Source organism: Netta rufina (genome assembly GCF_964035555.1).
Source record: "Netta rufina genome assembly, chromosome: 1".
NCBI lineage: Eukaryota > Metazoa > Chordata > Aves > Anseriformes > Anatidae > Netta > Netta rufina.
In genome coordinates, this window is record NC_140123.1 from 25,874,608 (window position 1) to 25,898,608 (window position 24,001).

Here is a 24,001-nt window from a genome sequence, read left to right on the forward strand (position 1 = left end):
TTTACTTAATTATATATGTGTATTGCAATTAATACACCTTTCCACTGGGATTATTTCAAACATTTGGAAGCTGGAAAACTGGCAAGCTTAAATTTTGTACTTTAACACAAATGCTGCATTTTCCATGAAGTTGACAAGTTCACAGTTATCCAGATTCAAAGTTAAAGAGCTGACTGAGCAGAAAGAAAACTGAATCACTGGCAAACACTGTACACTGTAACCTCTAACTTGTGTTTGCATGTATTGTAAAGACCAACATAGAGAATTTCGTGCAAGTTATTTTTTCAGCAACTCTCCTTCTGGCTTTGCAAAGTTTTACTGTTTGTACAGTAAACCTAGAAATGTCCAAGGACAGAAGGAAGTAGTGGGTTCCCAGTTTCTTGATCATTACAACAAACAACCCTTGTCCAAATCTTAGCAGCTGTACTACCCTAGAAGGGCGAATGCAAAGACACATCTGACTTGTAGGGCTTTTGGCATTATTCCGCACAGCACTCCTCAAAGATAGACTAAAAGGATGTATATGTAGTTATCTGTGAGGTGGGAACAGAACTGATTAAAATGCTCCAGTAAAACTGTAGCTCTCAAACAGAATCCCCACTGAGGTCTGCCACAGACCTAGATCAGCTCCCTACTTCCATTTGTTACATAGATGATAGTGTGAAGTAAAAATCTGACAAAACCGGTAAAGGTTGATAATGCTTGAAAGGACAGGATTAGAACTAGAAGTCATCATAGTGAATTGAAGAAAAGGTCCAAAATCAATGACACTGAATTCCAAAAAGACAAACAAACAAGTACAAAACTGAGTTAACTATCTCCGCATCTACACAGCAAGAAAAGATGTGAGAAATTAGAGAGGTCACAAACATACCCGAATAACCCGTACCACAGATTAGAGAACACACAGAAGAAAAGAACTTCTTCACACAGATTACATTTATAGAACTGTCACAAGATGCTGTAGATAACAAAAATACAAAAGGACTCAAAAAACAATTAGACAAGTCCCCAGAACAGAAGTCTAGCACAAGCTATTAAGCAAAAAGATCCACATGGATAGCCTTCAGCTGAGAAAGTCTCAAAGCTGGAGACTGCCAGAAGAGGTACAGCTGTACACCAAGGGATGTAATGCTTTACATTTGCCTGGACTTAGATTTTTTCCCCTAAATATCCTCTAATGGGCCACTGTGAGAGACAGAATATGAACTGGATGGACTTTTGGCCTAAGCCAGTATAGCCCTTCTTAGGTTCATGTAATGCTGTTGCAAGAAAATATGAACAAAAATAGGCAGACCTCACTTGGGGAAATATTAACAGGAATGTTGTGAAAGAGGTAAGATGCAGTTATTCTGCTGTGCTCCACAGCGGTAAATCAGCCAAGCTCAGGCTTGTGTCCAGTTTTGGGTATCACATTTTAAGAAGGATGTGAGCAAATTGGACAGTCTAGAAAAGAGTGACAGGATTATGAAAGGTTTGAAAAATACAACCTATCAGAGAGAGAAGACAAATGTGGGACATGACAGCATGTTTCTGATACCTAGAAAGTAAAGAGAAAGAGCAAGCAACTATTTTATACGTCTGCAAGGAATTGGAGAAAAAATAATTTAATCTGCAATTGAGGAGATGCACTGTGATTAGGAGGAAACATTTTATACAGATAATGAACTACTCCAAACAGCTACTGAGGGAGACTGGAATCTTCTCCAGTGAAGGTATTTATGGACAGTTTAATATGGGTTAGACAGATTTGACTGTCTCAATATAAGGGTTGGATACCTTGATGTACCTTCTATCCTTTTGATTCAATAATCATGTATTAGGGTTCTCTGTCTTAGTTTATTTTTTTTTCTGAAAGCATAATAAAGAATTCAAATGTTGCTTTAATGAATATTGAAACTTATACATTAATATACTCATATTTAAAAGCAATAACAAACTAATTACTTGTCCGTCTAGAATAAAGCAGTACCAGTGGTAGCATGAAATACCCTGCACATTTAAAATCAGAGGCCTCTTTCTAAATTCAAACATGTCTATTTTCTGGCAGTCATCATTATCAAAATTGCATCTGAATTCAGATTTTATCTCAAACATCCTGCTGGGCATACCAAAGGTACTCTGGGTGCATAGTACATTTCCCCACTCCAGTTTCTCAGAGAAACCATCTTAATCACAGCTTACAGTTAGAATGCAAAAATATTTATGTTGTTCCTAAGTTCAAGTCAACAAACAATAATCCATTCACACAATGGCCACTTTGGTCCATTGTCCTCACAACAGGTTTTTACACTGTCCCTCTCTGAAGGATGGCTTTTCAACTTATTCACACTAACCTGCTTGAGAGGCAGACTGCATTGCAGCGGGCAGTGCACTTGGTACCAGACCTCCTGATGGTAAAATGCCACTCAGATTTATACCTGCAGGGGCTATGGCACCAGTGTTGCACCCCAACATAGGGTTTGAACCACTCATCAATGTCTGTGCTCCACTGTAGAAGAGGAAAGACAACACATCAAATCCAAGTGGTACAAGCAAATCTGAGTAACTATGTTTTTGTCCTCTGTCTAAATTGTTTTCTGCAATTAGGATTGTGGATAAAGCATCAAAGTAGCTTAAAAGATCATTATGCTTAGTGTAAAACAAATATGTAAATTCATATTCTCAAACGATTGTTGAACCCATGTTCAACATGGAATATAACCCATGGAAATATATAACCCATGGAAAATAAAACTTAAGTGGTTCTTTTATTCTAGAAACATTGAAAGATCAGTCTTCAAAATGGTTGTGCTATAATAACAAAAAGCTAAGTAACAGGTTTGTGTTTTCCTTTTGTGTCATAAAAGTCTAATAAATTAATCATTGGTAATCAGCTCCTGAACATCTTAGATAAATAAATCAAGTGCCTGATCCCTCCATTGAAGCACACCACGTGTCTTACACTGAGCATATTATACTGACCACAGAATTTTATTTTGTCTAAAAGCAGCTCACTTCATACCATATAATCTACACCTGCCAGCAGCATTATTTTTTAAAACAGCTAAATGAGTTTTACAAAGAATATTTAATCTAAGTATTTGATGAAATTGTTAGAAAACATATTTGCTCTTTTCTTAAATTTCACACACCTTTATTCATAGAACGTTTATAGTGAATTTCTTTCCATTTCTCATTTAGTGGTCTGCATACAACATTCCACCTTCTCTCTGATTAATAAAAAGTTTTCAACATTAAAGAGCAAAACCTCGAAACACACTTACATGAGGCACATCTTACGGAATTAAATTATATGCATCTGAAAAGCTCAAAGTACAATTTTCTTTATAGACTTCTTTCAGTATTCTCAAAGCAGATGCCTTCAACTTTGAGAAATATAAATAACTTCTAGTGGCTTTTTAATTCATAATTACAAGGTGAATGGTCTTTTTGTATTGCAGATTCTGAAAAATATCTACCGTACTGGCTGCCAAAAAAAATCCAGCAACCAACCACCAACCCACCCAGGACAAATTAAGAAGCTCTCGTAACAAAGCACTTACCACACAGAGCCCACTACATTGATGAAGTTAAGTCCTGCAGGGTTTGCCATGACCTGGGTGGAGGTTGTTCCTGTAGTAATGGATGTTACCATGGTGGAAAGAGGAATGGTCATTACAGGCAATGCCTGGCTCAGAGACATTTGCTGCTGAGCAAACGGGGTTAACAAAGTGGGCTGAGGGGTGAAGCCTGAATCTTGGGGAGTAGGGGTGGCAGAAGGGGTAATAGGAGTTGAGCTCTGAGCATCAGGAGGGTGTGGGGTCGATGAAGGGGTGTTGGTTGGAGTAGGAGTAGATGGTTTAGGAGTTCCAGACCCTGCTCATTGAGAAAAATAAAAAGTGCTAGTTTGTTATAAAAGGCCAGTCCCTTTCTGTATAATAAGGTTAATGGAATCTTACTTAGCACTGACTATTTGTCCCATTTCTTAAACTGCAAGTGTTAATTTCTACACGACACGAGTGTTGCAGCACGCACTCATTGTTAAGGATGCAGTATAATCACAGAAAAACGCCGTTCTCCATCCTTAATTCTTTAAACCAAACACAGTTTTGCATCCTCCATTATGTTCCTCCATAATTTATCATACAGGAAGTCATAACTCTATATTCAGTAACATTTAACCCAAAATAAAGCCATTTCTTAGTGACCATTTTACCCTAATTAATGTTTTTGCCCTAGAATGTTAAACACATAGTCTATATGCACTGCCTGCACAATAGCACCATGTTAAAAAACATATCATGGAAAACAACAGATTCAACAAAGAACAGATACTATTGCAGTAATCATGAGGGTCAGTCTAAATTTTATCAGATAACTAAACTCCCATTTGCCAAATTTTGATCAAATAAAAAGAATAACTTTTAAAAATAAGAACCAGAGGATACTACTGCATCTTTAAAAGCTACTGTGTAGTGCCTTCTACTTAAATGTAGTATGTGTAGCTGTATTTGTTGTGGATGCAGTAAGCACAGCTCATCAATACAAAAATGAAACAAAAACAAAAAAAAGCAAAAAGCTCAAAGTGTTTTTTTCTCTCTTTTTTTAAGCTTTCATGTCCTGCAGAAAGAAAGGAAAGAAACGTGAATGTCCAGCTGTTGTGGTCAGGGCCTTACTTAAAGGAACAACTGTGAGCAGTAGATTTACACAATCCATAGCACTAAAATAAGCACTGAGTAAATCTGTTAGAAGAAAACTTTTGTCAGCTTTCTGTTTTTTCTTTGTGCAAAACAAGAAGGCAGAGAAGTTACACCTTTTGAGCTATCCAGATTTTAAATTATTTAATGAAAAAAGCATATTATAATACTGTGCAGGATACTGGAATGTGCAGTACACAATAATTCATTAAAAATTGAATAACTGCAGCTGTGATTTCTTTGTACAAATCTTTTCACAAAACGTCTCAAGACACATACATATTTTAAAGACTGCATATGATCTATAGCTATGATTACAATGATCCTGTCGGTGTTAATGAAAATAATTAAACTAGGATGGCATTTATTATTGAAATTTACATTTTAACACCTGAGAATATGGTGCTATCATCATCAGCATCACCACCACACTTGCAATCAGCAATGATTTGTAAAACAGTGTAGGAGTGTTTTAAAAAATCATCTTATCGTTTATTGTATCACCACCTTGGGACTAATCAGATTATATACATACATAGAGATACAACTGCACCAGCTCCTATAACATTTAAAAAACCAGATGCTTAAATTAGGTAAAAGCAAACTGATCTAACATACTGTTTGTACACTGGAGGAAAAATCTACACTTTGGAATTTTATCACATCATCTACCAGCCTTTGATAAAGAGGAGATCATACTAATTGCATAAAATGTATTAAAACGTATACACAAAGGGTGCATACATATATACAGAAAAACGAACACAATTACAATAAACATAAAAATACATACAGTGAACAAGAGACCTGCCTAAAGCTGCACAACTTATACAATTTAGGGTACACTGTACACTTAAGTTTCATCATTCCACAGGTTAAGAAGTTTTATCTCAGGAAGCATTTAAGCAAAAGCCTAAGATTTAATGGAGAATTTAGGTCGTGACTCACTTTGTGAAGAGCTCGCAGGAGACATGGCAGCTGGAGAGAGCATGCTAACTTGATTAAGATCCATAGATTGCTTCCGAGAAAGACCAGGTGGCTTAGAAGGAGGAGGAGGAGGAGGTGGAGTTGGGGATTTTAGATGGCCACTTGACTGCTGCGAACTAAAAATATTACCTGAAAAATAACAATTAAAATTAATTATTGTACTGAGTTGAAGTTTACTCAAGTATTTTTGAGGATATATATTCGTACAAAAATACAATCAGAAATTAACAAAGTGATAGTTTGAAAAGCTCTTTTCACAGATAATGCTGACTTTTTTAAAAAATAAAACTTTACTGAAGGGTCAGCATATCACTTTACAATAAGCAGAACACAGAAAGAAGATGCTCAAGTTGATAAATAATTACCTGAAGAGCTACTTCCTGAACTTGAAGGTAATTTGATGGGAGGAGGCCGGTGTTTTACACCTTTCCCCAGTACTGAAGACTGAACAGAGCCTGATATACTTTCTGGCTGCTAGGAGGAAAGAGAAATTAACACTACCAGAGCAATAATATGAGCTTCCATATATTTAACAGAAGACATAATTCAGTTAATTTGTGTTGTAATTCTCCAAACCATAGCAAAAATTCCCTTGAAATATTCCAGATTTGTATGTATCTGAAAAACAACCTAGGACCAACTCTTTTTAGACAATGGACTCTTTCTTTTTAGTTTATGAAGAAATTCTAAGGTTCCTGAAAAATTGAAACTGTGCCAAAAAAAAATAAGGAATTATTTTTTCCTAATTCTGAAGTGCTTCTTAGTAACTTTTCACAAATGCAAGTGACAGATGCACTTCATATAAAAAGACAATTTGGCCTTAAAAAATTACATCATTCCATTCATTCACTAACTGTAACCACCTGCTATTTCCAACCCTGATCCTGGGAGCAGGAATTTGAACACATTCAGGAAAATCCTCAATGCTTACAAATCAATTTGTTTTCCCATTGACTTCAATGGGATTAGAACTTCCTTAATCTCTTTAAATTAAAGGTATTCCGTTACTGTTTGTTCTTATAACATGCTTATCACGGTGTTTAAACACAATTTTAACTTCAGGTAATCAAACCTGTAAATCTTAGTCACTCACAACATACCCTAAATCCATAATTTCAACAGCTGACATCAACAAGAGACTCAGTGAAACACATTTACAGTTATAGGCTATATTTTTACATACAAAACATCCCATAAATGAAGATAGTATCTAAAGCATGTATTCCACAAACTGTCTGAAATTAGAAAATCAGCCTCTCAGTATAGCAAATAGAGTATTTCAGTGCTGGAACCTAACTTAAATTAACATGGGCTGGCAAATCAGAGCATCTGCTATTGTGTAGTGTCGGTCTTTCTGGAGAGCTTAGCCTCCACTTTCTCTTATCACTGAGAGTCACTCCTTCCATGTGTTTCTAGTTGTCTTCTTATAAAAAAAAAAAAAAAAAAGAATAAAAACTAATGCCCCATTTGAAAAGAGACAATATCATTAAACAAAGTAATCTATGTAACTTTGGTCCAGCTTTCCGTGGGGACTTGCACAAATGGACAAGATAAAGTATCTTCCTAGCCTAAGTTGTTCTGTGATTTTACAGTGTGTGTGTACACAGTGTAGATATGTTCTGTGTGTATAGCATATACAGACACGCATGCAGATGAGTGTACATGTACACACACAAACATTCATATTCCTCTCTGCAACCACTGTCTTCAACATGCTGTTCTTCTGGCTGACACAAAGAACCATCTCTTTCAGAGCAAGGTTATAGCACTTCAGAGGATGTATTTACAGCAAAGACACAGCAAAGCAAATAGCCCCTGCTGTCACAAATTCATTTACTAATTGGAGCTTAAATACAGTTGACCAAGAAAGGCAGCAGAAGTAAAACACAGGGGCAATACCACAAGCATGAGAATTCATGAATTTCTATGACATGCATACAAAAACATATACACTTTAAAAGCTTTGTTCGTTTTGAAAGTTTTCCTCTTGAATTAAGGGGAAAATAAATTATAAAGGTAAAAGAAAAGCTCAGCTATTCCTTCTACTTCTGTTTTACTGATATGTATTAAAAAATGCATGGCTGCATTTTACTATACTGCTTTGTAAAAGGTTAATCTGAACAGAGAAAAATGCTCTAAACAAAACCCTAGAGCTAACTGTACTATGCACGGCCATAAAAAAAAGCCATGGCTAAAAGATAAAATATACCAGCAGTGAAAACAAAAGTGCTTTCCTCTAGCTTTTCTGATACACTCACCCTGAATGATTATGACAATAACATGTTTAAAAATTAATTCGGAATGAATTTTTAGGTTATTTTACTTTCAAATATGAACAACAAGGATTGATTATTCTAACAATTCGACAAGGGCAAATAAAAGAAATATATATCTCGATAAACTCACTTCCATTTCCTTCCCTGGAGAAAGATGACTGAGATTGACTGATCCACCTGAATTATGAAACATTTTCACAGGACATTTAGCTTCATTTTGTACTAACTCCTGATACTGGTTCACCACTCTGAAACAAACAAATACATAAAAACATTTAAAGATTAACAATTTTGAATGTATATATGTATATACTAAATATAGATGTTATATAAAAAATATATGTATTATGCATAAAATATATACCTTTAAATATACATCTATATAAAACCTAGATAAACAGGCTAAACATATTTTTATATATCCATCTTCCTACTTTATGTTCCTGGGTTCTGTTCTTAGATTAGTGCTGTTTTAAAGTTTGTGTTTGTTTCTTTGGTTTTTAAACCACTGATTTTTCTAATGCCAACTACAAATGCTTACATGAAGCAGTTTCCTGCAATAAGCTTGAATCAGTCAAACTACTTAATCTAAGTTTAGGAAACACTCTTTCAGAGGAATATGCAAAACAGTAGACCTAACAGCTCCCTTCCCAAAAGGCAGTACAGTTCTTCAGGATGTCAGCCAGCCATTTCCTCCACGAGTCCAGAATCTTTTATAAAGCTGTGTCCTCTCTGCTATGTTCCTTACAGAACAGTCAACCCTCCTTTAACTTGAAGTCTATGTCAGATGAAGACTCCTTAGAGCAGGGGAGGTTCATAGTGAAGGTATATCCAAAAATCAGTTATCACAGCAAAAGGGACCAGACTTTCTTCTTTCAGCACTGGGACAGCAGAATTTTATTATAGGAGACTAGCAAGCAGTGACATACCCAGTGGTGTAAAGCATCAACAGCATCAGGCAAACAAATGCAGAACTGCTCTAAGAAATCCAATGCTACATCTCTACATTTCTAGTAATTTGAGGGAACACTGTATACTTGGCTTATGGCTGTGGTAAAGTAACCTAGCAGACTTGAAAACCAAACTGAAGACCTGTGAGCTGTTCCTTATGCCCTGAAGAAGTGCTGGACTATTTCCATCAGTTTGCACCTAAATATGAGCATAGCACTGATGTAATCTGCTGCCGTAAGCAAGGGTCCCAAGATGCACCTTTTCCAGTATATAGGATCTAGATAATTTAAAGTTACAGTGGAATCTGAGTAATAAAGTGCTGTGTGCTCAGAAAGGTGCTGCTGTGCTCCTTCCTCCGTTGATACTTCTTGAACTAGTCCCTGAAACATACCTACTTTTTCTGATAGGAGGATTTGTGCAGAGTGGCAAATATGATCAGGAAATGAATTCCAGTTAAAACTAAACCCCATAGTATTGTTGCATTGGTTTTCAGCCAACCAATCCCCCAATTTAGCTTACAGCACAAGCAAAAAAAGTATGTATCACCACAAAAAAAAGCAGGAGAAAAAGACAAGCAAATAATTTATTGATCAAAATTATCTATTAAAACAAAGAATTACTGATATTTTGACCAAATCAAGGGTTCATCTCCCTGCCAGGCACTTAAGAAGAGAGAACCACGTAGTGGGGAATGGCTATGGCACGTACATCACCTCAAAGTCTCCTAAGAAGGCACAAACATGTGAACAGCTTTGTGAGAGAGTGCTTTCAACAGGTTCTGCCCTCGTGTACAGAGGCACACACGTATCTGTAACATGATGCTTACAGGCAAATATTTGAAGAAATTCTTAATTTGCTGCCACACAGTTATGCCAAGATTGCTAATCCTAATTATTCTATGACTTAAAAATACTAGAACACTGATTTATTTGCTTTTTAAGAAAGCTGAATCCAATAATGAAGAGCATAAAAAAAAGTCCTATATCACACTGAGCTCAAATTAAAAACTTCCATGATTGCCAATTTACCACACAAAATCCCAAGACGAAATTCCTCTTACATGCTTTTAGAATTTTATAATTACTTGTGTAATCGAGTAACTGTGAAGCTAACTAACAACGTACTTGGGATTTAGGTAGCGGGACAGGCTGTATTTACATACTTGCTTTCCTATATATTTCCCTACATGTTAAATGCATGAACTGCACACTATCTCCTTCTCCTTATTACAATAATTAATTCTTCTTATTTTGCTTATCTGTTCAGCACCTGTTTCCATAACCACAACATTAACAGTCATATTAGCTAAAAGGAACAAAATGAATTATTTGGCATCAAGACAGTTCTATATTCTGTATGAATTTACCTTTCAGCGTCAGTCTTGGAACCAATGAGGAACCTGAAATTTAGAAAGTATAACACATTTTCAGTCATGGATTGTAAAATAATATTTTTATAATTACAAGCTCAAAGAACATCAATACTATTCTGTTTTCAGATCTGCCCACTGACAAGAGACATTTGATTCATTTGATTGACTCAGTATTTAGTACTTGAAATAAAAACTTGGTTTCATAACAGTGCACAATATATATGTTGTGTAATATAGACTCCTTTAAGAGTAAATTACCTATAAAAGGCAGAATATGGAATTCTTGTATTTCTATTTTCAAAAAATGGAAGTGAATAACTGCTACAGCATTGCTACTGTGAAAAGTAGCAATGGTAAAGTTATCCATGAATCAACATCCCAATCTGCTCACCCACAAATACAAACATAAGTGTCCTGCAGTTATGTCAAAACCAGCCCTACTTTAGTGTATAAAACTAAACATTTAGTTTCCACTGTTTGATTTCACTTGTCCAAATTCCAATTCCCCACGTTTTTCCAGAACTAAACATTTCTTTTTTGATTAATGCCATGGCTTGCAAATTATTAATTTTTTACTCAATTTTTTAAACACTACAGAACTTCTCAGTTTCTCCAGATCAGATTTTATATTAATTTTAATAAGACAATAACATCATCTGCACCTTTCACTTCTTATGATACTGTTTTATGAGAAAGAAAACAAATTCATGATCAACGAATGAAATTCAAAGATCAGCGGGTAAGATCTTAAAAAGCAATGGACCAAAACGGTGACATCCCCCACCTGAAAAAAACAAAACAAATCCAACAACAAACCCTAAAAAAAAAACCCTAAACCAACAAACATACAACAGCTTTATATCCTCTTAATTCCCAACCTTATTACAACTGTAAGCTACGCTGCTGTTTTAAGTAGATTAGCAGTAAGTACAGAAACGTTAAATAGCTTAGATTTTAGGGATAAAATACCCTGAGTATGAGAAGATCCTTGTATACTAAAAAAATAGCATCACATAGCAATTATATAGCAGACAAAATTTTTTTGCTAACAGAAATACAGTTGCTCAAGCTAACTGCTCCCCACCTTACTGAAATGTATAGGGTATATATTGCTGCATAGGTTCCTCCATAAAAAGAATTGGCAGACATAAGAGGAGATAAGAACACGGAATATTTCTAGAACTGCAGCCAAAAATAGCAGATTCAAAACAGTAGTATGAACAGGATGTAACTTCTTTGCACCTCGTATTTTCCTTCATTATTTACTTAGCCTAAAGTTCTTGATATAGGGGTAAATGCAATATAATAAAGACTAATGTTTTCACAGCTTCAGGCAGATTTTGACACAATGATCAAAATTATGAGTACCACTGGAAAACACACACTAACAATGTCTTGCAGTACGAGACACAAAGATTTTCACAATACGAGATTTTCTTACAATATAGTTTTGATGTAAAAGAATATTCAAGATATGATGTTGGTAAAATGTGTCCTTTTACTTGTTAGAAAAAAAATCTGAGGTTTATCCGATGATTTTTTTGAACAAAAAAACCCTCTTAAAATCAGATTTGTAGCTCCTAAATATTTTTATGCCTGAAAATGGCAAGTAGTGGTTGTCTTCTTTTATGTATTGCATCATACCACATTTTAAAAGAACATATAACTTACTGTGATGGAGTTAATAGACTGTCACTTTCCTCATCACCTTTGAGTGTCTGAATTTTACCATAGTACAACGGATTGCCAAGAGACTGAAAAATGGTCAGCTTTGTTTTTTGCAGCTGATTACCAACTTCACATTCAAACACATAATCATCTTTTATTTCCTAGAAGAAGAAAATAACCACTTAAATCTTACAAAAGCAGTAGGAGAAATAGCTAGTAAAATATGCCAGTTCTATACAATACAAAAGATACATAACAAAATAAAAGATGGGGTGTATTTGCTAATCTCAAAATTATTTGAGAAGAAATTACCTGAAGAGATGGGAGGAAAATAAGTTTACCATCTATTAAAAATTCAAAAATATTGCAAACCTTAAGCCAACCATGTTAGAAGATACCAAAAGCCAGACTGGGTAAACATATCTAGAATTCTATAAGTTACAGCGATGCCAAAAATGTTCCAGAAATGTGTCAGAGATGAAAATTGAGTTCTATGGGAAAGTATTACTTTTTGGTAATATGAAGCAAGGGTATCATGATACATGCTGTAAATAAAAATGATAATTCAGAAATTACAAAGAATTAATGAACTAATGCATGCCTAATTATATTAAAATGACCTCTCCTTATCAAATCATTCCATTTGTGTGAAATTTTAAGGTTTGACTATAACAATTTTGAAAGGGCTTTCTGCCCTTATTAAATGATTTCTTTCAAAATTTGCCATTTTGATTTTGACAGAAACATTTTTATGTCAATCTTTATATGAGCTGCATGAAGAAAACAATTTATTGATCAGAGTACTTGATCCCTGTAAATTATTGTTTTATTTACTACACAGTGACAGCACATTACTTGGGAGATGGTGTTTTTCATTACGTTTCTGGAACATCTGAAGAAATTACAACACTGATCACTGTATGAAATTACAAGTTTCTGTAACAATCTTTCCATGTCTATGTAATAAATGGAAGGTTAATTCAATTGGTGGAAGGAGGAGTATTCCGCACATTATTTAGATTTTATTGAAATACATGATATTTTAACTAGAGACAGAAAAGTTTGCCAAAGGTCTAAATTACTCACATGTGCTGGCCAAACAGTTGGTTGTGAGTCATCAGGCTTGATAGACTTTTCCACTTTGGCATATTTTTCCACCTTAAAGAAAATGGAGATAGAAAAAGAAAACAAAAACTAAATAATAATGGTCATCTTGGGCCAGAGTTAACGTCAAACTAACACAGCTGCTTGTTTTTAACAGTGGCTAACATGAGAGTCTTCAAAAATGAGTAAGACCTCATCTATATGTGCAGTTTTCAGAAAAAGTGAATTGGAGAACATTCAGGACTTTATGTTTATTCTGTTACATCATACTTGATATGTTAAACGTATGTTTCACACTTTTGTTAAGAGAACAGATTTAAACTACTGCCTGCAGTGTGGAATGGCTAAGAAATTTCACAATATTAGTACTTGACCTAATCAGAGTCTGGAGTTACAACAGTGCTGAAGCAAAAAGGGAGAGAAATCATATGCAAACCTACAGCATCATTCGATGTGTAATGTACACTACTGCCACTCCCAATTAAGCCGAAACCCACAGCCTTGGCTAATCCACTGACCCCTTCCGTCTAGTAGCAGTATGTATTCAGACAGTGCCAAAAAACAATAACATGCACATCACTGAGATCAGAATGCATAGGCTGCATCCTATTAGAATTAGAATCCCAATTAGATCTATTAATCCTATTAGAATCCCAATTAGAATTCTCTATATAATAAATTAAACCATTGAAAATAGTATGTCCTGTAGTATAATATGTCAAGAAAAACTTCTACCAGGCTGAGAAGTAACTCCTTGTAAAATACTTTCCTTTTTTTTTTTAAAAAAAAATTTCAAATATTATCAACAGAATTTCAAATGGACATTGATCCTACAGTTGAACAATATTAAAGCTCAGTTTGCCCTGTTTGTCTTATCCAAACTATCACACTGCAGTTGCAATGTATTCCAGTGTCGCTTAGCTTGTGTTTGTACCTTAAACTACAGAAAATTAATTTCAAATGTTAAAACCTTCTTAAAAATTCTTGTTGTTTGATACTGGATATTCTTTAGTCACTTCCTTCTTCATGCAATACAACATTGAATACAATTGCTAATAATTGCTAAAAGATAACAACCAAACTTACATCCACTTCAGAAGGTGCAGTCAAGTAGCAAGGGTTCTGTTTCCACATATCTACACACTGGAAGATGAATAAAGTGGTATTAGTGTACCACATTTGTAAATAAACAGTTAAGAAGTTCACCTACCAGTGTCTCAGAACACTTACATTTCCAGCTTTAGAAATTTTGAGGTCATACTGCTGGGTGCCTTTCCTCTCCTTCCTTTTCTGTAAGTAGTCAAGTATTCTGAGCTGTGGTGGCGTTGAATAGTGACCTACTTCCTGCTGCCTGTTCAAAGATGACCTTGAGTACCTTTTGAAACACCTAAGGTAAAATGACAGATACGATTGTAAGAACATCAAAACCGAATTTCCCACTGCCTAAGTACAAGCACAAAAACACACAGGGAAATGCTATTTACATTGAGACTAGAAAACAGGTTTTGAAATATTAATTTAAAATCACTGTTCTGGACTATACAACTTAAACTCAATTTTGTATTTTTACGAATACTATACTAGTATTCTGTTTATATGTTTCAGTGCTAAGAATGGGGTTATTTTTGAAATGCATAATTACATTGTCAAAATAATTAACTATACGAAAGGCTACTGAGCCTTTGGTTTGCATATTTTCAAAGATTTCAGTTCTGCCAGAAGATCCATATACTGCTTATGTGACTAATAAGTTATAATCATGGGAACTACTCTTCATTCTTTGTTTCACACCCAACCCTTTGGCACATTAATGCTATCTGGGACACCCATTTAACACGTCTGTGTACTTTTCTAATGGAATGCTTGTTTACCACTACACTCTAATTTTTAAGAGCAGCTTGATCAATTTGTCTATTTACAATTAGCACCACCAGCTGTACATTAGGATAGTATGTCAATGCGATTCTAATTTTAAACATATTTTGTTAATTTTAACAGACCATTAGCACTTTTCATTCTACAGAACGAATGTACCTCTTTTACTAAGAAAGAGTAAACCATTTCAAGCTTTTGTGGAAAAAAAAGTGAACCACCAGGCACAGAAGTTAAACAAGTTTGATATCTTGTATATAGCATGTTCCACATTACTTATAAATTTATTAAGATTCAAATAAGACAACACTTCTGTTTAGTCTATAAACCTCAAAAATAAATAATTAATTTGATTTCGTTGTTTAGCAGCAAAATTTTACAGTTTTTAAAGCGTCAGACAATATGCAAAATATCCATTTATATATTTCAAATTGAGATGCCATTTGACACCTGAATTAAGTAAAAGGACAAGATTAAAGCTGCCATATGATGTTAAAATAACATACACGTTTTTGATATACAAAAATAAGCATATTGTAGTATTTATTACTAAGTGAAATACACTACAAAACTGAATATTTGAAAATAAGATAATCTGACTGTTCCCACTATTCCAAGTATTTAAGTAGACATTAAGATGCGATTACACTTCTCTTTGAACCCCGCCCGCCCCCGCCCCCCCCCCCCCCCCCCCAAAAAAAAAAATCTTGAAGGAGTCTCAACATGCTTCAAACTGAAAAATACCTTTTCATGGGGCGAGTATTCATTTTCTGCTTGTTGTACAGGAGTCTGTTTGTAGTACAGGTCACTGCTATCGAAGGATCAAGACACAAAGGCTCTGCTGTAGCCAAAATAAGTTGGCTCTCAAGTAGAAGTTTGTCCTCCTGTATAATATACAGTTATTATTAAATGTAAAATCATGAAGACTTTTACATTAATACACACCTACGCATAACATGCACATTATCTTAAAGAAATTGAAGAAATTATTTGTCAATACTCAACAACAGAAATTAACGCTTAAATATCACTAACAGTTATGAGTTACAGGGCTTTGGTTGGGGTTTCTAATAGGAAAAGAGAACCTACTGAAAGGTATTTTTTCTTTTTTTTTTTAATAGCAGTAATGGTAATGACATTAATTTTCTCTTAGTGATTTATCTTGATAGACTAGCAATAGTGCCATAAAGATTATCTGTCCGGAACTTTAGATTACAATTTGAAATGGATTTGAGCGAGATTGTGGCTCTGAAAGACAAACAAGTACACTGCCGGCACCATGCTCTTCAGCATTTAACTAACTCTAATTTTCCAATCCTAGTTAACAAAATTCTCTTTACTATAATAATATAATTAGGAAAGTTCCATTAAAGGAGCAACTATGCCATTGGATTATACCTGCTGCTCTGGAGCTTTATATCGAAGACAAACGAAGTATGGTAAACTAGTTACACTAACACTAACACTGTCATTCTGTGTTACCAAAAAAAAATGTCTGATTCAATTAACAACTATTGTTTTCTGTGGCATCTTGAGGAAAGACACTATTTTGCTTATCAAAATTTATGAAATAAAGTATATTCACCACATTACTGTGAAGTTTTAAAACAACTGTTGACTCACCTGTGTCCATTTGTGGTTGTCACTTGTTATAGAATGCACATCACAAATTAATGTCTGATGAGAAAGACATAATTGCAGTTAGCTTTCAACAAAGTAATAAGAGTTCTTAATATATGTTCAGTAGTAGCTCTTATCAACTCTGGGAACTATTGTAACACTGAGAAATGACTTAGAACACTTCTCACCTGCATTGTAGGACGCAAAAGAATGTGCTTGCTTTGGTATGTTGGAGATTTCATGTTACCAGACTGCCTATAGTCACGGATTTCTGCTATGACACATCCACAATGAAAAATATTAACCTAGTTGAAAAAAAAGATCAACTTGTAAATATCCAAATATTTACTCATCTTTCTCAGCCCTGGCCTCCATATAGTTTGTTATATATTATACAGTATTTATTGATACTATGGATAAAACTACTAATTTTAACAAGATCATAGGTCTTTATAACATACCTAGACAGACCTAACATACAAGCTTCAAATGTTTTGTTTTCATATACCAGAAATGTAGTTTTAGGAAATTTCCATGCCAAATATTTCATGACAGAACAAATGACATTTTGCTAGAACACAGAATCCAAGCTGTCTGGCAGTCGAAACAAGAGCAACTCCTTCTATTCCTTTCTCCCCAGTATTTATGAATTACCTTTTTATAGTGATCAATCAAGTATTTATTTGGGGCATTAAATATTTTGGTTCCAAATGAGCAAGTGTTTCACGTTCTGTTGTTGGAATCACATATGTGAAGGATTCACGATTCAAAGTCTATTTAGGTACAAAACAATTTATTTTTTAAAAACAAAACTTTCAAACCTGAGATTTTTCTAAAAGATCAACCAAAATTGGTGGTAGCTCCTCTGCATCCAAATATTCAAGCAGTTCGCCTTCCTCATAAGGCAGCCGTATGGTCTCAGAATCTGGATTTGAATAAAACAAAACATACTGCTTTTCATCTGCCTTTCAAGTTTTGACTATAACAGTGTGAAATCTAAAACGAGCTTGCCGCAGAACAAAGCAGGGCTGGTGGAAAATATCAAAATTGCTGCTTTTTTTTTTTTTTAAATAATATTAATTTTTACATCCATTTCTGTTCCCAGAACACTTTTTCTTTTCTTTTTCCTTACAAAGCAAAACTCCTTTATAGCTCAATGGAACAAATGCTTGCTCCCAAGTGAGACACTATATATTCTTAGTGCTTACTACAGTACCAGGTAGCATAAAGATGCAATCAAAGTGGAATGCAGATGGCTTTCGCTAGACTTATATAATTTCTTTCACTCTTCCTTCCAGAAGGTACATGAAGTAAGAGAAACTCAGATAAGGAACACAGAAAAAAGAGGGAACAGATACAAAGCTAGCTGGAAATAAGGGAGGAAGGCTATCAAAAACATTCATATGTATTGATTTATACTGCACTGCTAGAGATTGCTTACAAGCACTTCACAACTCTGTGCAGATTTGCAGTTCAAGTACAGGTGTTATTTCTTTTTTTTTTTTTTAAACAAGGGATTGTGTTATAAACAGTTAAACATTAGCAACAGCAACACATTCCAACTATTTATAGAGCACTCTGAATAGTTTTAAAAATTAAATAGTAAAAATGTTACCTGAACCATTTTTTCCCCTGAGCATAAGTGAGTAACCCTCATTTCCCGGATAGAGGTTCACCACCAGACACGACAACGTCTCCTGCATAACCAGCTTCTCAAGTAAATTCACATTTCGCCTCAGCTTCTGCTTTAAAAGTAAACATTGCTCATGAACATAATACTATCAAGTAATTAGAAGCATTAAAACAGTTGCCAGAATGAGAAATATTTATTTTAATGTTGAAGTATGTATCAAAACAAGCCCATTTAAATTTAATTTAGCAGAATTCAATACAATATATAATTATGTATTATTGTACATACTTACACATTTTTTTTAATTTTTTTTTTAGAAACACTCATTTCAATTCAAAAAACTTTAAGTCCACACAAAACAATTAGCAAGAATTCTCCTTGGCTAAGATTTGCAATGTTGCAAATCTATGGCACAACATTATTTGGTATCATTATTATGTGCACATATTTAAAGGTTATACACTGTTTGATAACAACAACAAAGTATTTACTACTCTCAAATATTCCTAGCAAGCAAATGTTCCTTTTACAGACTAAAATCTTACTGCCTTTTAGCATTTAGAAGTCTGGAAAATACCATAAAGAAAAGCATGATACCCTTGTCTCTAAATTGGATAGAGACAGATTTGATGGATGGACCACTCCATCCATCCATGGTGGACAAGGAATTGCCTGGATGGTTGCCCTCAAAGTGTTGTGTTCAATGGCTCAACATCCAGCGATGAGCGTTGTTCCTTAGGGGGTCAGTATTGGGACTGGTGCTCTTTAACGTCTTAGTCAGTGACACGGACAAGAAAACGGAGTGCACTCTCAGCAAGTTTGCCAACAAGCTGTGCAGTCAACATGCCAGAGGGAAGGGATGCCATCCAGAAGGACCTGGACAGGCTTGCGAGGTGGGCCTGTGCAAACCTCATGAGGTTCAACAAGGCCAAGTGCAAGCCAACTGTATCTTGGGCTGCATCAAAAGCAGTGTGGCCAGGAGGTCGAGGGAGGTGATTCTGCCCCTCTGCTCTGCTCTCGAGAGACCCCACCTGGAGCCCTGTGCTCAGCGCTGGGGCCCCCAGCACAAGGACAGGGATCTATTGGAGCAAGTCCAGAGGAGGGCCGTGAGGATGATGAGGGCTGGAGCACCTCTGTTATGAAGACAGGCTGAGAGAGTTGGGGTTGTTCAGCCTGGAAACGAGAAGGCTCTGAGGAGACCTTAGAGCAGCCTTTCATTATATAAAGGGGGCCTACAGGAAAGCTGGGAAGGGACTCTGTCACAGGTATAGTGACAAGACAAGGAGTAATGGCTTTAAACTAAAAGAGGGAAGATTTAGATTATATATCAGATGCAGCCTGCTAGGTAAAACCTTCAGCTAATACTCCTACTAGAATCCTATAAGACACCTACCCCAGAAGGAGAGACTGTGCACGGCTTCAATTTTCAGAAAGATCACTGAGTACAGAATAGAGCTATTGTCTCTTCACTTACACCTAGCATGAAATATCCTGGCATACAGTAATTGCCCTCTGAAAACAAAGTCAACTCTCAACTCCTCTAATATCTTCATTCTTAACAATTGAGATACTGTCATCTTTTGATGGAAAAGTTTTGATTTCTGTGTTGGAAAGATCACTCATTTCATATTCAGTTGTGCAATGGTATTAGGAGGGAAATAGAAAAGGACTTGTGAATTATGTAAGGCTTGATTTAAAAAAGATCACCAGGTTATGTAAGGCATGCTAAAAAAACTATTTATTGTAAAATTATTTTTAAAAATTAAAAAGCAAATAAAAATAAATCCATTGGATCTCATTGGGACAGAATTAAAACAGCCTCTAGAAGTTATTAATACTGTTAATATTTCTAATTCAACTTTATTTTCATGAGCTTAATAAAAAAGATTATTCAACTAATGACATTATTCTATGAAATCACAGGTCCAAAATTATTTAAACTGACTAGCAATCACAAAAAATTTATAGGGAACAATTTACCTTTTTCCTCAGAAATTTGTTCACATGTACAAGAAATAGTAAGAAGTTATTTTTACAGGAGGCCTCTGCTCCTTACACATCAGATAAGTAACATACATAATCATAGTTCGATTGTAAAAGTTATTACATTGATTAATCACACTACTCAGTGAACAACATGTTAGTTCTTTTTATTTTTATTGTTCAGGAGTAATTAGCCAACTACAGCTTGGCAGGTTTTTTCTTGCCTGTTTTGGGGGGGGAGGTTGAGAAGGATGGCAGAAGACAGGAAAAAGAGGAAGAGGACAATCAAACAGACCTGAACAGGCCTGACAACATTTTTAGCACTAAATTCATATGAACTAAATTTCTTAAGATGCATGCCAGGTGCCAGGCACATTTTAAAATAATAACACCACTCCAAGACATTGGAGTAAATTGGTGTTTTTGGTTTACAAAAAGTGGCATACCAAAAATAATTAGCAGGTAAAATTACCTTGCACTAAGCATGAAGATGACTATAGCCACAGGAGGACCTTCCTCCTTTGAGCTGGCTATCGGAAGTAGTAGCTCAGAGCTGGTATTAAGCTCAGATCTTGTCTGGGACAGTCTTAAAGGTCAAGAAGTGGATTGAGGCTTATTAGATTTCTCAAATGTTCACCATGGTATATTGGAAGGATTCAGACACAGAGGCACAAGGCAGTTACACTACCTCGGTTGCACCAGCTAATAAACTAACAATCCTAACCCTCTCTGAATCAGCAGAAAAGTGGTACTCCCCTCCATAAACACACACTGCGGTGACTGTGATGGGTGAGAAGCAGCACAGAGAAAGCATAGGTGCTGTCTTCCTCTTCCAGTGACTTATGAAGACTGCCACTGAATAAATACTGAGTGACTACTCTCTAACAAGACAGGCAGTGTTTTTATGCTTTGTTTGCTATTACTCAATCCATGGCTATGTTTGTATCTTAGCTTTAGTATCTTATCCTCTGACAGTGCACAAAATTCTGATTTTATCGTCATCACGACTGCTTTTACTATAACATCTTGAGTCAATTTTTCACTTGTCTTTATGATTGTTTTACAGCTTCTGACCAATGCTTCAAACTGATCATCTCCATAAAAAAGCTCTTGAAGCAATTTACCACCTTTGTGAAATGCAAGTCTAAGAAAACCCAATAACCCCACCACCGAAGGTTCTTCCCTTGACTTCAGACGTATTTCATTAACCCTAGCATCACTTTACAAATGCATAGAATATGCAAGAGCAGATTGGACACCATCACTTATTCTCTGCAGGGCTTGACAAGTGAATAACTTGTCTATTAACAAGAGGTTCTCTGTGCTCACCATCATAGTCTTCTATAAACTCATGAGTATATATTTTATCTGATTGTTCAGTAGAGAACAACAGAATTCAAGCTTTTTCATGTCATGTTATGTTTACTGCAGAGAATCATTGGTTTAGGGTAAGTTTGCTGAACACCCATCATAACTTTGGTGTCATCGTTTTTTCAAAATCTTAGAGGGTTACAGATGTCACCGAATATATTGGAGTGTTGGTATTGAATGTATTGGTGAATATATGGGGGTGTTCAAGGAAAGGTTGGACGTGGTGCTTAAGGACATGGTTTAGTGGGTGACATTGGTGGTGGGGGATGGTTGACCAGGTGATCTTGGAAGTCTTTTCCAGCCTTAATTCTATAACTCCTCTATTCTATAATTTTCAAAATACTGTCTTATTGTGTTCCTTTCATCTGTAGCATTAAGGAAAAAAGCAGCAGACAGACTCACATTTTTGATTATTTTTTTGAGTATTTTCAGGGAGCAGATGTCTTTTTTTTCTTCTATTTTAAGGAAGAATTTTGAGAGGTCAAGATTTGTTAGAAGTGAAATCACAAATCTTATATCCAAATTATTTCAGAATACTTCCCTTAGGGTAAACATTTAACATGTTTCTTCTCACGTCATAGATGTCTTTTCTCAGGTACTGAGAGAGGCAGTGGTGGTGGGTATGGATTGAAATACTCATTCCACAGGCAGTTCTGATGGCTTTATATGAAATCTACCATCTTCAAAGTGCTTAGAGTAATCCATGTACTGAAATTTGTAATTATTCTTTGAGGGGAAGAAGAGTAATCATACGATGCACAACCCTGGTGGCATTACTTACAGACTCCCTAAGGTATGGCAGCAGGGTAGCTAACTAAAAGTCAGTCTCATTGCAGAAATTACCAGGGGAAATTACATGGCCAGTCTTATACACAAAGGAAGATTAAATATGATTGTTTGCATGAGACAAGGTTCTGATCTAAGAACAACAAGGGTTACTTAGTACTTTTGTTCTCTCACATGAATAGGCAATTATATATTTTAATCAGAGATAACTAAGCATTCAACAAATTAAGTATAATTTTATTATAACCTAAAGATTATCACAATTTTTAAGCAATTCTTTAAAATTTAAAATTTCACATTAGTAAAGCATAAGTGATTCCTTCACATCTAAGAGCATATGACTGTTTTTGCTTGAAATTCAGAACCAATTTCTTTCCTACTCTTTGCATGGTTTGTTCAACAGAGTCAAAGAGATCACAATTTTATTTCCTGTCAATTTCAACAGAAGACTTGAAAATTAACTGTGTGAATGGTGACAAGCATTGTTCTTTCAGAAAACTGAAAGAGCAAAGCAGAGTTTGGTATATATTGACTAAAAAACCCAACCCTACAATTCAGAAGATACCTCCTTTTATGGAGGCATTGTTAACTGGTTACAAAACACAAGGAATATACTGAAGCCTAAGGATGTTTGTGACCTCATTGAATCTAAATTGGATTCTTAGAGAAGACTGCAACTACTAGCTAAGTACACAGATTAGTATTAATGTAGCTATTAAAGACAAGGCCCACACAGTCTCCACAGTGGAGGCAAGAAAATATTCCAGTTTCCTAAGTAACACCTAAGATAAGCTTTTACAGATCAAACTTGAGGAATGCTGTGATCTAAAAAGGCTGCTGCACCCTAATGAGGTTTGGTTTTCTTCAGAGTAGATTATTATCGCCAGCTGTTTTGTAACCTCACACATGCTAGTTATATATATGAAGATAACATTTTACACAATTCCCCAAATACATCCAACCGTGTGCATCATTCATTATCGTTAGAGACTAATCAAGGAAAAAAAACAACACCAAAACAAAGAAAATCCCTCACCATTATCTGGCACCATTTGTTTTATTCACATATCATTGTTACTTATTCCCCACATCTGCCAGTGTGGGGAGCAGTCCCTAGGAGCACTTTTATAGCAAAGCAACAGATGTGCAATTTGCTATTTTTGTACTAGTCCAACATGGAAATCAAATGACTTAATTCCAGTGATTTTCATTAACAGTGTGAAACTTTCATTACTTTGAGATATTTTGGTGCTTGCCCACTGATGTTGCCTTCTAACATGTCTACATAGTAGCAACTACCTACCTAGCCTAAATCCTTCAAGCCCACAGCCCAAGTCTGTTATTATTGTTAAAATGTTATTGTTTCAACATTTAGGTACCACAGTACTGCACAGGAATCTAAAGGACATAAACTGCTCTAGAGAATCACTTCAACATAACTACGACTCTCACTAGCATGCATGTGAACAAATGGGCAGACTGCACTAATAGGGGATGAGTAATGCATTAGTCCTTTGCGAATGAGTGTGGAAAATTTGGTGTTCCCTATGCACACCAAAAGCAAACAAGAATATAAATGAACAAATAAACTGCAGGCTAGGAAGCATGAACATGGGAGAAACGTTGTATTACAAGAGCTAAGATACAACTGAAAAATAATATTAAATATGAATGAAAAGATTGCTTTTGAATGGACAAC

At 35.3% G+C, this 24,001-nt stretch overlaps 1 protein-coding gene across 9 annotated transcripts in view; it reads right to left on the bottom strand.

The window, feature by feature from the left end:
• SUPT20H (SPT20 homolog, SAGA complex component) overlaps positions 1-24,001 on the bottom strand; it is a 34,348-nt gene that overhangs the window by 5,440 nt on the left and 4,907 nt on the right. For 2 of the 9 annotated variants that reach the window (XM_084293829.1, XM_084293828.1), the window contains exons 6-20: positions 18,145-18,274; positions 17,351-17,454; positions 16,718-16,834; positions 16,533-16,586; positions 15,654-15,793; positions 14,268-14,424; positions 14,124-14,180; positions 13,020-13,091; positions 11,937-12,094; positions 10,260-10,292; positions 8,073-8,190; positions 6,032-6,140; positions 5,628-5,795; positions 3,546-3,858; positions 2,337-2,491 (exon numbers count right to left, since the gene is read on the bottom strand). In XM_084293829.1, the coding sequence (XP_084149955.1) occupies positions 2,337-2,491; positions 3,546-3,858; positions 5,628-5,795; positions 6,032-6,140; positions 8,073-8,190; positions 10,260-10,292; positions 11,937-12,094; positions 13,020-13,091; positions 14,124-14,180; positions 14,268-14,424; positions 15,654-15,793; positions 16,533-16,586; positions 16,718-16,834; positions 17,351-17,454; positions 18,145-18,274 (1,885 nt within the window). Of the gene's footprint in view, positions 1-2,336; positions 2,492-3,134; positions 3,213-3,545; positions 3,859-5,627; positions 5,796-6,031; positions 6,141-8,072; positions 8,191-10,259; positions 10,293-11,936; positions 12,095-13,019; positions 13,092-14,123; positions 14,181-14,267; positions 14,425-15,653; positions 15,794-16,532; positions 16,587-16,717; positions 16,835-17,350; positions 17,455-18,144; positions 18,275-24,001 lie in introns of those variants that run through there. The other 7 variants (XR_014618785.1, XM_084293834.1, XM_084293833.1 and 4 more) reach the window with 7 other exon arrangements.